This window comes from Heptranchias perlo, chromosome 30 (genome assembly GCF_035084215.1).
Source record: "Heptranchias perlo isolate sHepPer1 chromosome 30, sHepPer1.hap1, whole genome shotgun sequence".
Classification (NCBI taxonomy): Eukaryota; Metazoa; Chordata; class Chondrichthyes; order Hexanchiformes; family Hexanchidae; genus Heptranchias; species Heptranchias perlo.
Genome location: NC_090354.1, coordinates 2,794,655 through 2,811,817, shown reverse-complemented (window position 1 = coordinate 2,811,817; position 17,163 = coordinate 2,794,655). Strand labels below are relative to the sequence as shown.

Sequence of the window (17,163 nt, the reverse complement as noted above, 5' to 3'; positions counted from 1 at the left end):
TTTATGGGAACTGAATAAAGTCAAATTTGGTTCTTAATTGCACAGGATTCCAGGATTTTTGAATTGGTGTTTGGGGTTTGCATTCTGCCTTTCCATGAAAATTTAAAATCTTGCTTCTAAAATAGGTTCTGATGAAGGGTCTTCACTCGAGTTATTAATCCTGCTTTTGTCTTTTCAGCTACTGAATGATCTGCTATGTATTTCCAGCATTTTTTTGTTATTTCTGATTCCCAGCATTCGCAGCTTGCTTTATATTTTATTTGCCTTGCTGCTCATTATCGAGCCTCAATCTTATGGTCCAGTTATTTTTGCTCCCTTTTACAAAATATAGATTCCACTCAAATGATAAATACACAGCGTTTTTCTCCCCCCACGATTTTAAAATAACTGATTTCAGATCGCGGCTGCATGTTGTAGACTAAGGTCGAGTATCATGCAGCTACATCTTTACAGCTTCCTGCCTTCCCCACTCCATTCTAAAAATGGTCATTGCTTTGTCTTACTGTTAGTTTCTTTTGTATAGTCGCACATGAACCCCCCCTCCCCCTCCCCCTCCCCACGTGACCACCGTTTCCCATCCCCCTCCCAATCTATTGGGCAAAAAGCCAAAAGATCCCAGTCCCCATGGCAACGATGTCAAGTACAGAGTACACAGTGAAAGGAATTCACCTGCTGCTAAACCTCACTGCCAGTGTGACAGCTGAAGCAGTTTCCTGCCGTCTGCACACTGGTAGAAAAAAAAAGTACCGGTAGTATGCCACACATATACTCTGTAAACATGGTTTAAACATAGAGGAAAGCGCCCTTTCTACCCTCTTAATCATCACTTGTATGAGGCAAGTAGGCTCCACGGACAATATGACACGCGATGTACCGTTTTTGTGAAATCACCGTGTCGTTGCTTTTGACTGTCGCTCTCTTGTTGGTCGCGCTCTTGTCTCTCGGCCAGAAGGTTGTGGGTTCAAGCCCCACTCCAGGATTTGAGCGCATAATCTCAGGCAGTTACTGTACTAACGGAGATTCCAGCACTTCTGGCAAGATGTTAAACCTGATGTTAAAGATCCCATTGCACTACTCAAAAAACAGCAGGGACTTCTCCCAGTGTCCTGGTCCCCATCGACCAACCCCACCAAAACGCACACCAAATGGCTGTTCATAAAATTGCTGTTTGTGGGATTTTGCTGTACATAAAATGGCTGCCTCATTGCCTACATAACAGGTCTCTGCACTTCATAGTAATTCATTGTACGCGAAGTGCCCTGAGACATTCCTGAGAGAGGCAGTGACAGATCTCAGGAGTGGCACAGCTAGAGTTGCCAACCCTCCAGGATTGTCCTAGAGCCTCCAGGATTTAAAGATTAATCTCCTGGACACTGCTGCAAGCAACCCAGGAGAAAAATTATTGGGGCATTAAAATAAAAATTATATGTTTTTTACATTTACTTTGAACACTTTTGTTACATAAATATTGGAGATGGGGAAAAACGGCTGTTTGACTCACAGGGCAGGGTAGTTGGAGAAGGGAGGTCATGTGATGAAACCTCCAGGAATATGTCCAACCAGAGTTGGCAACCCTACACACGACTGTATGCCTGCCTATTGCCCTTCACTTTGTGCACTATGGAAAACAACAGACCGAGCCATGCAGGTCCGGGAGACCCCGGCTTCAATCTCTGGTCTGTGCTGAGTTCGTCAAGATTAGTTAGGGTGCTCATACAGGCTGTACAACTGGCGTCAATGCTTCTGAGATAGGGAGAAAGGCGGGAAATCAGCCGGGATCCCTGCTCCCGATCCAGCAATAGCTGTTGAAAAGTGCATGTGTGGACATCAGGTAAAGAACTAAAGGACAATAAACCATCTCAATCGATCGCTTGTGTTCGGCAGACTGTTCATCCTTAATCCATTGCACGTATTTCCACTGTTGAGCCTTCTGCCTTCAATACCACAGACCACAAGTGCGCTACATTTCCCAAGCCACAAGTCCCAGTTGAATTTGCTCCATTCACACTTCATAAAGGAAGACTTGCATTTATATAGTGCCTTTTCCGGCCTCAGGACGTCCCAAAGCGCTTTATAGCCAATGAAGTACTTTTGAAGTACAGTCACTGTTACAATATAAGAAACACGGCAGCCAATTTGCGCACAGCAAGATCCCACACACAGCAATGTGATAATGACCAGATAATCTGTTTTAGTGATATTGCTCAAGGGATAAATATTGGCCAGGACACTAGGGAGAACTCCCCTGCTCTTCTTCAAAATAGTACCATGGGATCTTTTACGTACACCTGAGAAGGCAGACGGTTTAATGCCTCATCCGAAAGACGGCATCTCCGACAGTGCAGCACTCACTCGGTATTGGCACTGGGAGTGTCAGCCTAGATTTTCTGCTCAAGTCTCTGGAACCCATGACCTTCTGACTCAGAGGCAAGAGCACTACCCACTGAGCCACAGCTGTCACTGACTTGTATAGTTATGTATAATTTATATAATGTGGCTGATCAGTTGAGAATTTAAAAAGTAGCGTAAACTTTATAAGTTATTGGTTTGCATTTTTAAAAACAGAGCTAAATAAAACCAGGCCCTACAATGGAAACCTGCCGGACAGGTAGAACACCTGAACACCAGCTCTCGACTCGGAGTCCAGTCAAGACGGACGGAGATGCTAATCTGTGGCTCAAAGTTTCAAAAAGAATTTTTTTGTTTTTTAATACACAATCATTTTTAGTACTATTTACAATCTGCAATAACCTTGGTTTTAAAATAGCAAAGATGCAGAGTTCAGACCTGGACCCTGAGCCAACCTGTGCTGTGAGCATGAGTCAGTGCTGCTAGAGTCTGCCACCAGATGGTGCCCTAAACAACAAATGAAATTTGCTGGAGACTTCATTCACGTCAGCTTAAATTCGCAGAGCCGTGAAATTATTTTAAAAACGCCAATACAATCAAAACAGGTAAGAGAGATCAAATACCAACACACATCCTCCCGGCACTGAATCACAAAGTGCAATTAGAAAGGATGTTCAAATTCTAAAACATAAAAGTGGCGCTGTAACAGAAGCAGGAGAGCTGGATCCCGAAATTGCTGGGTCTAGGAGAGAAAGGGGGGTGGGATGGTGGAATTCCTCAGGAAAGGTAATGTGAGCCAGGTCCCACCCAGTTCTAGCAAATACAGCACATTCAGTATCGGCAGGGGTTTCAAAAGCTACGATTGTCTTCGAGCCCAGTGCAAAGAGCCGCTCAATGAGAGTGAAGTACTTAAGTCAGAAACTAGTCTTGAACTTAAATAAAGCCAATTACAGAGGTATGAGGGGCGAGCTGGCTAAGGTAGATTGGGAAATTAGACTAAAAGATGACAGTAGATAAGCAATGGCAAACATTTAAAAGAAATATTTCAATATTCTCAACGAATATACATTCCATTGAGAAATAAAAACTCCACAGGAAAAGTGATTCATCTGTGGCTAACTAATGGAGTTAAGGATAGTATTAGATTAAAAGAAGAGGCCTATAATGTTGCCAAGAGGAGTAGTAAGCCTGAGGATTGGGAGAGTTTTAGAAACCAACAATGGATGACCAATAAATTTTGATAAAAAGGGAGAAAATAGAATGAGAGTAAACTAGCAAGAAATATAAAAACGGACTGTAAGAGCTTCTACAAGTATGTAAAAAGGAAGAGAGTAGCAAAAGTAAACGTTGGTCCCTTAAAGGCTGAGACAGGAGAAATTATAATGGGGAATCAGGAAATGGCAGAGACGTTAAACAAATATTTTGTATCTGTCTTCACAGTAGAAGACACAAAAAGCATACCAGAAATAGTGGGGAACCAAGGGGCTAATGAGAGTGAGGAACTTACCACCCTAAACATTCACTCCCTTCACCGTGGCTGCAGTGTGCACCATTCACAGGATGCAATGCAGCAACTCGCCAAGGCTTCTTCGACAGCACCTCCCAAACCTGCGACCTCTACCACCTAGAAGGACAAGGGCAGCAGGCACATGGGAACAACACCACCTGCACGTTCCTCTCCAAGTCACACACTATCCCGACTTGGAAATATATCGCCGTTCCTTCATCGTCGCTGGGTCAAAATCCTGGGACTCCCTTCCTAACAGCACTGTGGGAGAACCTTCACCACATGGACTGCAGCGGTTCAAGAAGGCAGCTCACCACCACCTTCTCAAGGGCAATTAGGGATGGGTAATAAATGCTGGCCTTGCCAGCAACACCCACATCCCATGAACGAATAAAAAAAAAACTTAAAGTAATTAATATCAGTAGATAAAAAGTACAGGAGAAACTAATGGGACTAAAAGCCGATAAATCCCCTGGACCTGATGACCTACAGACTAGGGTTCTAAAAGAGGTGGCTGTAGAGATAGTGGATGCATTGGTTGTGATCTTCCAAAATTCCCTAGATTCTAGAACGGTCCCAGCGGATTGGAAGGTAGCAAATGTAACACTGCTATTCAAGAAAGAAGGGAGAGAAAACACGGAACTACAGGCCAGATAGCCTGACATCAGTCGTCAGGAAAATGCTGGAATCCATTATTAAAGAAGTGGTAACAGGGCACTTAGAAAATCATAATATGATTAGGCAGAGTCAACACGGTTTTATGAAAGAGAAATCATGTTTGACAAATTTATTAGAGTTTTGGAGGATGTAACGAGCAGGGTAAAGGGGAATCAATGGATGTAGTATATTTGGATTTTCAAAAGGAATTCGTTAAGGTGCCTTTAAAGGTTGTTACGCAAGATAAGGGTTCATGGGGTCGGGGGTAATATATTAGCATGGATAGATTGGTTAATGGACAGAAAACAGAGAGTAGGAATAAATGGGTCATTTTCAGGTTGGCAGGCTATAACTAGTGGAGTGACGCAAGGATCAGTGTTTGAATCTCAGCTATTTACAATCTATATTAATGACTTAGATGAAGGGGCTGGGTGTAATGTATCCAAGTTTGCTGACGATACAAAGCTAGGTGGGAAAGTAAGCTGTGAGGAAGACATAAAGAGTCTGCAAAGGGATATAGACAGATTAAGTGAGTGGGCAAGAAGGTGGCAGATGGAGTATAATGTGGGGAAATGTGAGGTTATTCACTTTGGTAGGAAGAATGGGAAAACAGAATATTAAACTATTAAATGTTGGTGTTCAGAGAGATCTGGGTGCCCTCGTACAAGAAACTCAAAACGTTAGCATGCAGGTATAGCAAGCAATTAGGAAGGCAAATGGCATGTTGACCTTTATTGCAAGGGGGTTGGAGTACAAGAGTAAGGAAGTCTTACAACAATTGTACAGGGCTTTAGTGATACCTCACCTGGAATACTGTGTACAGTTTTGGTCTCCTTATCTAAGGAATGATATGCTTGCCTTAGAGGCGGTACATCAAAGGTTCACTAGATTGATTCCTGGGATGAGAGGGTTGTCCTATGATGAGAGATTGAGTAGAATGGGCCAATGCTTTATGGAGTTTCGAAGAATGAGACGTGATCTCATTGAAACATACAAGATTCTGAGGCGGCTTGATAGGGTAGTTGCTGAGAGGTTGTTTCCCCTGGCTGGAGAGTCTAGAACTAGGGGGCATAGTCGCAGGATAAGGGGTTGGCCATTTAAGACTGAGATGAGAAGGAATTTCTTCACTCAGAGAGTTGTGAATCTTTGGAATTCTCTACCCCATAGGGCAGTGGATGCTCAGTAGTTGAGTATATTCAAGACTGAGATTTTTGGACTCTAAGGGCATCAAGGGATATGGGGATCGGGTGGGAAAGTGGAATTGAGGTCGAAGGACAGCCATGATCTTACTGAATGGCGGCACGGGCTTGAGGGGCCGAATGGCCTACTCCTGGCTCCTATTTCTTACGTTCTTATATTCCTGGCTCCCCATGGAGCATACGCCCAAGGGAGAACCGTAAATATCACGGGCACCCGCCCCATTTATGCTAATACCCACCTCCCTCCCCCCCCCCAACCCGTGACTGGGACAGAGTCGACGCCGGCCAGAAGCCCCACAGGGTTCGAGGAATTCAGTCCTCGAATAAAATATTAAATGAGCACTCACTTCAAATTAACCCAGTTTAAGCCACTGCCTTCAGTCACCCCCCAACCCTTCACCTACCATTGTTTTTTTTAAAACCTCTGTGAAGTGCTTTGGGATATTTGACTATGTTACATCATTACTTTAAATTAAATTGCGAGAGTAGGACAAAGGGGCACAGATTCAAACTAGTAAAAGACAAATTTAAGACTGCTATCAGGAAGTTCCTCTTCGCACAAGGAGTGGTCAAGACATGGAATGAACTCCCATAGAGTAATGGAGGTGAAAACCCTGGAACTACTTAAGTAACGATAGGAAGCTGCAATGGGGGGAAATATAGGATCTCTTTGAATGGACAAATTAAGATGGGCCGAATGGCCGTTCCCCATCCGTAATTATCCTATGATCTTGTAATGAAAGTGCAAGTTTTCATTGTTGAAATGTTCCTGGGGTCCAGGACTCCGTGTGCTTCAAAGTTCAGATGCTCGAAGCTCTCCAATGACTCAAATGATGTACAATGTCCCAGGCTCAACCCTTGATCTGTGCTGAGATGGCTGATCTCACCTAGAATGGCTGTAGTGTCTCCGTACTTCAGATCACACTCCCGATCAGTGTCCGCTAACCCCTGCTGTGCATGTTTGGGTTACTGGGGAGGGCAGGATCGGGCTCTCTGCCCATTCTCTAGCCTGCCAACGCTCACTGTCTCAGCTCACACACTGACAATAGACAAGTAAGAGAAATACTGAAAATGTGTGGGTGCCTGTGAAATCAAACCCTGCCGCGGAGGGAGGAAAAATTGGAGATAAAAACAAAGTACGGAATCTTGACAAGATGCAAGTACAGTTGTTGTCGAATATAAATCTGGATTAATTTTAAAAGGCATGCTGCTCACACAAAGAAACACTCTGTGTGTCTGAGGTCATCAGCAACGCACACTAAATCATAGAATCATAGAATGGTTACAGCACAGAAGGAGGCCATTCGGCCCATTGAGCCCCTGCCAGCTCTTTGTAAGTGCAATCCAGCTAGTTCCATTCCCCCTGCTCTTTCCCTGTAGCCCTGCAAGTGTTTTCCCTTCAAATATTTATCCAGTTCTTTTCTGAAAGCCACGATTGAATCTGTTTCCACCACCCTTTCAGGCAGCGCATTCCAGATCATAACTACTTGCGGCGTAAAAAAGTATTTCTTTTGCCAATCAACTTAAATCCGTGTCCTCTGATTCTCAGCCCTTCCGCCAATGGGAACAGTTTCTCTTTATTTACCCTATCTAAACCCTTAATGATTTTGAACACTTCTATCAAATCTCCTCTCAAACTTCTCTGCTCTAAGGAGAACAACCCCATCTTCTCCAGTCTCTCCACTTAACTGAAGTCCCTCATAGCTGGAACTATTCTAGTAAATCTTTTCTGTACCCTTTCTAAGGCCTTCACATCCTTCCTAAAGTGCGGTGCCCAGAACTGGACACAATATTCCAGTTGTGGCCGAACTAGATGAAATATTATTACAGTCCTCACACTGTACTTACTTTTCCAGGAACTGCTGCAGACCCTGTCGCCTTCTCTCTATGCCTTCACTGTTGCTCACTTGGAAAAATAGATTCTTCCCTGGCAGTTCTGGGAGAGATCTGCGAAAACATAAGAAGTGTGGAATTTTGTATACTGTACTTTGGGAAAGGAGAATGTGACACTATATTAATATCAGTACGTCCCTCCCAAACAATCAGACAACAAATGACTGGAGTGGGGCAAGAGATGAGCCAAGTTCAATTCATGAAGGGAATTGGTCGGTTTCCTTCTATACTGTGGTTCAGTGGGTAGCACTCTCGCCTCTGAGTCAGAAGGTTATGGGTTCAAGTCCCACTCCAGAGACTTGAGCACATAATCCAGGCTGACGCTCCCGGCGCAGCACTGAGGGAGTGCTGCACTGTCGGAGGTGCCGTCTTTCAGATGAGATGTTAAACCGAGGCCTTGACTGCCCTCCCAGGTGGACAGAGAGGATCCCACGGCACTACCAACAGTGCCACGGCTGACACTGTGAGGTGTCTTCCCACTAACTATGCAAACTCCAGCTGGGTCAGTTCTGGTCAGCGGGAGTGAAAGAAAGAACTTGCATTTATATAGCGCCTTTCACGACCTCAGGACGGCCCAAAGTGCTTTACAGCCAATGAAGTACTTTTGAAGTGTAGTCACTTTTCTAATGCAGGAAACATAGCAGCCAATTTGCGCACAGCAAGCTCCCACAAACAGAAATGAGATAATGACCAGATAATCTGTTTTAATGATGTGGTTGAGAGATAAATATTAGCCAGGACAGTGGGAAAAACTCCCCTGCTCTTCTTCGAATAATGCCATGGGATCTTTTACGACCACCTGAGAGGGCAGACGGGGCCTCGGTTGAACGTCTCATCCAAAAGACGGAGTGATCCCAGAATAATTACCGGGATACCACACCACGCCTTTTCAGGGGACCCAGTCTCTAAAATCATCCACCAAGTCCCGTTAATTCCAGTGTTCCGAGCTGTACTTACACCAATCCAGCATTCTTCTGGAGCCGACGCCTCAGCCACACAAACTCCCGATATCGTCTCCGTACACAGGAGGTCTTTGCAGTAAAAGCCTTGCTGTTTGTCTGGAAGAGTGCAGCAAGTGGCCTGTCAGTTCACCTTGTTGATTTTGACTAGCAGACAAACAGTAACAATCTGTACTCCCTCCCGAGTAGCCCACTCGGTCCTGGGTAAATGACGTGCCCAGCGTGGTACTGAGCCCCACGTGGAGCAGGAAGGTTCCAGATTCAATCTCTGGTCTGTACTGAGTCAGCTGATCTTAGCTGGCGCAGGAATAGGAACATAGGAACTGGAGGAGGCCAATCGGCCCCATGAGCCTGTTCCGCCATTCAGTGAGATCATAGCTGATCTGTATCCAAACTCCAAACTCCATCCACCCGCCTTGGCTCCATATCCCTTAATACCCTTGGCTAACAAAATCTATCAATCTCAGATTTTAAATTGTTGATTGAGCGAGCATCTACTGCTTTTGGTGGGCGAGAATTTCACACTTCTACCACCTTTTGAGTGAAGAAGCGTTTCCTAACTTCTCTCCTGAATGTCCTGGCTCGGATTTTATGGTTATGTCCTCTTGTCCTAGATTCCCCCACCAGTGGAAACAGTTTCTCTCTATCTACCCTATTAATTCCTTTCAAAATCCTAAAAAATCTCCCAAACAAATCACCCCTTAACCTTCTATATTCCAGGGAATACAAGCCTAGTTTATGTAATCTCTCCTCATAATCTAATCCTTGGAGGGCCACAGTATCGGGGGGTGGGGGGGGGGGGGGGTGAGTCACACTGTGACAGGGACGCAATATCGGGGGGTGGGGTGAGTCACATCGTGACAGGGACGCAATATCGGGGGATGGGGTCAGTCACACTGTGACAGGGACGCAATATCGGGGGGGTGGGGTCAGTCACATCGTGACAGGGACGCAATATCGGGGGGTGGGGTGAGTCACACTGTGACAGGGACGCAATATCGGGGGATGGGGTGAGTCACATCGTGACAGGGACGCAATATCGGGGGATGGGGTGAGTCACATCGTGACAGGGACGCAATATCGGGGGGTGGGGTGAGTCACATCGTGACAGGGACGCAATATCGGGGGATGGGGTCAGTCACACTGTGACGGGGCCGCAATATCGGGGGGTATAGGGGCACGATAATTAACCTCAACACCACTGGCCTAGGGGAAAGGGAAACGGGCCATGGTTCCAGCTCCTGATCGGGGTCCAACAACTCCTGCTAGCAAGTGCGCAAGTGTGAATGTCGGGCGAGGACAGGACCAGGCTCCATGTGGTGCTTCTACCCCACGGTCCAATAGCCTATGAGCACTAACTGTCTGGGCTCACACATGAAGAACTGCTGCTTGGACGAAGTGCTGATGATACCTGGTATCTATGGAAACGTGCCACAGCAAGAGTCACCGCCTTCCCGGGGGGGGGGGAATGGCGCTACATGTTGGAAGACCAGGAAGTGGAGTCCTGGAGTCGAGACAAGCAGCTTTGATCCCTGCTCTGCTGAGTTCCTGTATGCAGAGACCAGGACTGGGTCACTACCAAGTGGATCTGGAAACATTCATGGAGCGGAGAAGCAGTGACGGGACACAGGTTTGATTCCCTGGGGTTAACGAACTGTTATGCTGCTGGCAAGAGGTACCAATCCGAGGCCAAGTCGTGCCCCACAGGGACTCTCATCTCTGGACTGCCCTCGTTCGCCTCCCAGTGGCCAGCTTGCAGCATGGCAGCGACGTGGGCCAAGGCTGACAACCCAGCCACACACTCCACCGTGATGCAAGGCCAGGGTCAGAGGGGTGGGGCATCACAAGGAACAGGAGGAGACCATTCAGCCCCTTGAGCCTGTTCCGCCTTTCAATTAGGCCATGGCTGATTTGTACCTCAACTGCATCTACCCGCCTTGGTTCCATATCACTCGATACTCCTACCCAACAAAAATCTAACAATCTCAGTCTTGAAAATTTTAATTGTTCCCCAACATCTACAGCCTTTGGGGGAAGAGAGTTCCAGATTTCCACAATGCTGTGTGTGAAAAAATGCCCCCTGATTTGCCTCCTAAATGACCTAGCTCCAATTTCAAGATCGTGTCCCCTAGATTCCCCCACCAGAGGAAATAGTTTCTCTCTATCTATCCTATCGAATCGCTTTATCATTTTAAACACTTGTAAGCAAACAACACGCACTGTACTCACGTAAAGGAATATTTTATAATCCACGTACGAAGCCCAGGAACCCTGGTCTTGGATTCTTGGGTCCTGTACTCGTATAGTGATGAATTCCTACGAACACAAAGTTTCAGTGTTAAACACATTACATACAACACAGATTGGCTTTGTGCATAGCTGCCATGCTGTGGGTTTCTGCTACTTCCACCTCCGTAACATCGCCCATCTCCGCCCCTGCCTCTGCCTCAGCTCATCTGCTGCTGAAACCCTAATACATGCTTTTGGTACCTCCAGACTCGACTATTCCAACGCTCTCCTGTCTGGCCTCCCATCTTCCACTCTCCATAAACTTCAGAACATCCAAAACACCTCAAATGTAAAAGTCCCATCTATGTTTTCAAATCCCTCCATGGCCTCACTCCTCCCTAGCTCTATAATCTCTATCAGCAATACAACCCTCCGAGATCTCTGCCGTCCTCCAATTCTGGCCTCTTGCGCATCCCCGATTTTCTTTGCTCCACCGTTGGTAGCCATGCCTTCAGCTGCCTCAGCCCTAAGCTCTGGAATTCCCTCCCTAAACCTCTCTCTCCTCCTTTAAGACTCTCCTTAAAACTTACATCTTTGACTAAGCTTTTGGTCACCTGTCCTAATATGTGGCTCGATGTCCAATTTTGTTTTCACAGGAGCATAATCAGACAAAAAAATTGACACAGACAAAAAAGGAGATATTAGGACAGGTGATCAAAAGCTTAGTCAAAGAGGTAGATTTTAAGGAGCGTTTTAAAGGAGGAGAGAGAGGCAGAAAGGTTTAGGGAGGGAATTCCAGAGTTTAGGGTCCAGGCAGCTGAAGGCACAGCTGGTGCCAGTGGGGCGAAGGAAGTGGGGGATGCGCAAGAGCCCAGAATTGAATGAACGCAGAGATCTCGGAGGATGTTGGGGCTGGAGGAGGTTAGAGATAGAGAAGGGCGAGGCCATGGAGGGATTTGAACACGAGGATGAGACTTTTAAATTTGAGGCACTGGTAGACCGGAAGCCAGTGTAGGTCAGTGAGCACAAGGGTGATGAGTGAATGGGGCTTGGTGCGAGTTAGGATACAGACAGCAGGATTTTAGTCCTTACCTTAATTTTAGATCATACCTAGTCTACCATGGATTTGTATGGAATGCAGAGATACGTAATGCATGTAGTTAGTGGATAATGAAAACAGTTGGGGCACTGCAATTCACCTCAACACAGCTGGACTAGGTAGAGGGAACACAAAGCACAGCAGGGACGCCAAGTACTGTGCTGTAACCGCCCCTGGAAAGTGTGCACACGTACATCGAGCGAAGACAAGATAAGGCTCGGCTGTGGTTACATAGAATTTACAGCACGGAAACAGGCCATTTGGCCCAACTGGTCTTTGCTGGTGTCTATGCTCCACACGAGCCTCCTCCCACCCTACTTCATTTCACCCTATCAGCATATCCTTCTATTCCTTTCTCCCTCATGTGTTTATCTAGCTTCCCCTAAAATGCACCTATGCTATTCGCCTCAACTACTCCATGTGGTAGCGAGTTCCACATTCTCACCACTCTCTGCGTAAAGAAGTTCCTCCTGAATTTCTTATTGGATTTATTAGTGACTATCTTATATTTATGACCCCTAGTTTTGGATTCCCAGCAAATGGAAACAATTTCTCTATGTCTACCCAACTAAACCCTTTCGTAATCTTAAAAACCTCAATCAGGTCACCCTTCAGTTTTCTCTTTTCTAGAGAAAAGAGCCCCAGCCTGTTCAACCTTTCCTATGTCGATTAGCCTGCTGACACTATCTCTCTGGGCTCACTAATGAAGAGATAGCCTCTTGGGTGCGGTACTGGAGGACAGATGCCAGCGTTAGTGGACACCTTTAAAGGGGAGAAAATTTCAGGAAATAAATCTCACCTCTTCTTCCTGGTCTTTCATCATTTTGTTTTCAGTTGAAGAATCAGGGCACCGTCTGTCAGTGCACAGAATCACAAATTAAACAGTTGAATTTTACATCAAGGCTGTAAGTTCTCAGTCGGTATACTTTACTAAAACACAATTAAAATAAGCTCAATTGAAAAAAAAAACCTCTTACTGAAACCACCTTTGGAAATCTCCCCTCCCTCCACATCTCCAATAGAGACTCCATCACAGCCAACAGAGAGGTTCAGAGCTCGGCCATGAATCTCTGATAAGAAATATTTTTGTGGACTAGGGTCTGTGCTGAGTTAGCAGCTCTCAGCCGAGATTAGCTTGAGTTGCCCCTGGGCTTTCTGATCCCTATCTTGTGACTTTTGTAGGGAAGGGTGCCTATGTTTGCAGTGGCAAGGACAGGACCGAGCTAAGTTGTGATGTGCCCTCCTCCTCTGCCCATGTGTGTCAAATGCCCTGCTGACATGCACTGTCTAGGCTCACAGGTGAAGCATGGCTGTGTAGGATGAAGCACTGAAGAAGTGCCAAGCCCATGAAACCTGTACTGCAACCAAGAGTCAGCACCTTCACAACAGGGAGAGGAGAGAAACAGGACGGTTTTGAAAGCATTCTTCAGTTCATGGGAACAGGAGGCCATTCAGCCCCTCGAGCCTGCTCCACCATTTAATTGGTAGATTTTTGTTAATTGATAGATTTGTATTATCCAAAGGCGACAAGGGATATGGGGCTAAGGCGGGTATATGGGGTTAGGTCTCAGATCAGCCATGATCTCACTGAATGGCAGAACAGGCTCGAGGGGCTAAACAGCCTACTCCTGTCCCTATGTTCCTTCCTTTCTATGTTCCTAATTAAATCATGGCTGATCTCCACTTCAACTCCATTTTCCTGCCTTTGCTCCGTATCCCTTGATACTCTTACCCAACAAAAATCTATCATTCTCAATACTGAAAGCTCCAATTGACCCCCAGCATCCACAGCCTTTTAGGGGGGGGGGAAAGAGTTCCAGATTTCCACTCCCCTTTGTGTGGAAAAAGTGCTTCCTGATTTCACTTCTGAACAGCTTGGCTCTAATTTTAAGATTATGTCCCCTTGCTCTTGATTCCTCCTCCCCCCGCCCCCCAGAGGAAATAGTTTCTCTGTATCTGACCCATCGAATCCTTTTAACATTTTAAACACCTCGATTAGATCACCCCTCAATCTTCTAAACTCGAGGGAACACAAGCCTAGTTCATGCAACCTGTCCTCAGAACTTAACCCTCTAATCCCCGGTATCATTCTGGTGAAAGCGGTGCTGACTGCACAAAACCTGCAAAAATAACATTCAATTCAGTCATAGGTACAAGTACAAATGTGGAAAAGAAACCCGAGAATAATATTCATTCCCTTACATTTCTTTGACTAAACTAATGATAATCATCTTACTTTTTACAATGCCATTGAGTAACTGTGACTAAGATGATAAACAGCCATTAAAGCTCACCGGCAGGCCTTCAATGTAATGTTTAGCCAACTATCAGTGTTGCAGTTGGTATTCCAGTCACTGAGTTTCTACCCAGAGTCACAGCTCTCCCGCTTCTCGCTTTCTCATCTGAATAACACTGACAGGCAGCAGCAAGTCCAAGACCCTGTTCCAAAATAGAGCAAAGTTGAGCTTTGCTCATTCTTAATTTGTTATTTCACAACCCATAGTTTGGGTGTGGGAGTGGAGGCAATGTGCAACAGACTGATAAAATGTGGGCCTGTCTCCCACCTCTCAGTTGGCAAAGACGCACCATTCTCAGAACAGATTCCGGTCCACTGGATTATCTCACCAGGGCAACTGTAAACATGGTACAATCGGTCTCAGCACCTCGGAGTTGGGAGGAAAGAAAAATCACCCAGGGTTGTTGTTTCCTGATCCTATCCAATGGCTTAAGGAAAGAGAGAGAGATGGGGGAGGAGAAGTGAATAAATACCATGAGGATGTTTTTTCTTTCCCTGGTTTAAATCTGATTTTAAATGGTGAATTTAGAAGTCCTTTTTGAAATCGAAAAACTGTGGTGAAGGGCCAAGATGTACAGTGCAGGACATTAACAAGGTTGAATCAACAAGAGGAGACAAGGTAGTGATTAGTGACACCAAGGTTGTGGGTTTTAAAAGCCTGCAGCTTGTTGGAGGAAGGGTATATTTTGGCAGGTTCACAGTTCCCAGGATATGAGTTGGCAGAATTCCATGTTTATAATTATACTGCCAATTAAAACAGATCATCCCTACATCATTGGCAGAAACTGGATAGAAGGAGGTATCACACTGGAGGCTGGTGTCGACAGCTGACACAATAAGATTACTGAAGCACCCTGGGTTAATAGTGTACAGTTAATTCCACGATCCCGTGCGCCCAGCGAGGAAGCTCTGCTCGCGGGGCTGCAGGTCAGAAACAGGGAGACAATTCTGTAACACCAATTCTCCAACCCTTGCTCCCAGCAAATAACAACAACAACTTGCATTTATATAGCACTTTAAACATAGTAAAACGTCCCATGACACTTACTGAACAAAATTTGACACGGAGCCACATAAGGAGATATTAGGAAAGGCTTGGTCAAAGAGGTAGGTTTTAAGGAATGTCTTAAAAGAGGAAAGCGAGGTAGAGGCGTAGACATTTAGAGATTGTATTCCAGAGCTTAAGGCCTAGGCAGCTGAAGGCACGGCTGCCAATGATGGAGCGAAGAAAATCGGGATGGGCAAGAGGCCAGAATTAGAGGAACACAGAGATCTCGGAGGGTTGTAGGGCTGGAGGAGGTTACAGAGATAGGGAGGGGCGAGGCCATGGAGGGATTTGAAAACAAGGATGAGAATTTTAAAATCGAGGTGTTGCCGAACTGGGAGCCAATGTAGGTCAGCGAGCACAGGGGGCGATGGGTGAATGGGACTTGGTGCGAGTTAGGATGAGCTCAAGTTTACGGAGGGTGGAAGGTGGGAGGCTGGCCAGGACAGCATTGGAATAGTCGAGTCTGGAGGTAACAAAGGAATGGATGAGGGTTTCAGCAGCAGATTAATAAGCCATTGTTGCAGGGACCATGGGTCAGAAATGGGGCGACAACACCGTTACATCAATTCTCCAACCCAAGCTCCAAGCAAGGAATCTCTGCCCGTGGGACTGCAGGCCGGAAAAGTGCGACAACTCTGTAACATCGATTCTCCAACCTGCACTCTCTGTGAGCACAGCTTCCCGCTGTGAGCGTGGCATCAGCCCTCCTTTGTAATTCAGCTCCTTCAGTTGTCAGGTTCAGTAATTTATTCCAATCAGCTCCCTTGGCATTGACATTCACTGTATATGCAGGTCAAAAAAATGATGATATTAGGTTAGAACTTCCAAGATTGTTTTTTGTTTAAACAGCAAAAACATGTGGCCATTCATAAAGAGTCTGCACACTTGACCTTTTTTTCCTCAGCTGCATCACCTGATCGATTCAGGTGCAGAAATGCTACAGTTGAAATACAGAGGGATCAAGCTACAGGAGAACAATTTCTACAAACCTCTGAACTGCTTCAATTACAGGCAGTCACAGATTAAACAGATAGTCACCATCTAAAAATCAGATGCTGCTCAGCAAGCGAATACAGACCAGGAAAGTGCCAAGTTTGATCTCCAACCTGTCCAGAGTTAGCTGATCTTAGTTGAGACAGAATACAGCTTTACTCTGTATCTAATCTCTCCTACACCCGAACTGGGAGTGATTGATGCTGACACTTCCCAGCACTAACATGCATCACTTTGGTTCAAATCCCACCCCAGGACTTGAGTGCATAATCTATGCTGACAGTCCAGTGCAGCAGTACTGAGGGAATTCCTAGCCTGAGTTCCCACTTTAACTGGATTGAGTCCCCTCAGATTAAAGCTTTATTAATAATTGTCAGGGGGTCAAAGGAGCATTGAACCCTATTCCAGGAGCTGGCCCTGGAGAAAGAGCACACAATGTCTGCTGTTATGTTCGAGGCTTTTCACAACAAGTGGGCACCGCAGGGACTAGAGGGCATATTGGATACAGGTGGCAATATTATGAGGTCCCATTACCACCTGTTTTGCCATGCGCCATTATCCCTTTTACAATTTAATCACTCCTGCCCACCACTCTATCAGAGACATTCCCTTTTGTTCTTTCCTCTCCTCCCCTCCCCCTGGCTCTGTACTTGCTTAAAAACTGTTAAATCTCTAAGTTTGTTCAGTTCTGTCAAAAGGTCATTGACCTGAAACGTTAACTTTGTTACTTTCTCCACAGACACTGCCTGAGTGTTTCCAGCAGTTTCTGTTTTATTTCAGATTTCCTGCACCTGCAGTATTATGCTTTTGTATTGCTGTGGTGCTATTATTATTTAATTTAAGTTTCCTTTGTTTTTTTATATGACTTAGTTTTCTATTAGTTGCATCCCCGGGGCAACCCAGAGTATCCTTATAGGGTTTTATTAGAAAAGGC

General features: G+C 45.6%; 1 protein-coding gene across 6 annotated transcripts in view; it reads right to left on the bottom strand.

The window, feature by feature from the left end:
- Positions 1–17,163, bottom strand: part of LOC137300248 (sorting nexin-11-like) — a 115,994-nt gene that overhangs the window by 98,067 nt on the left and 764 nt on the right. For 3 of the 6 annotated variants that reach the window (XR_010958048.1, XM_067969365.1, XM_067969361.1), the window contains exons 2-6: positions 15,893–16,016; positions 12,692–12,746; positions 10,794–10,880; positions 8,563–8,663; positions 7,561–7,659 (exon numbers count right to left, since the gene is read on the bottom strand). Coding sequence is in view for 5 of the 6 variants with exons in the window: in XM_067969365.1 (XP_067825466.1) it covers positions 7,561–7,659; positions 8,563–8,663; positions 10,794–10,880; positions 12,692–12,715 (311 nt within the window). In the remaining variant the exon portion in view is untranslated. Of the gene's footprint in view, positions 1–7,560; positions 7,660–8,562; positions 8,664–10,793; positions 10,881–12,691; positions 12,747–14,128; positions 14,332–15,892; positions 16,017–17,163 lie in introns of those variants that run through there. The other 3 variants (XM_067969362.1, XM_067969364.1, XM_067969363.1) reach the window with 3 other exon arrangements.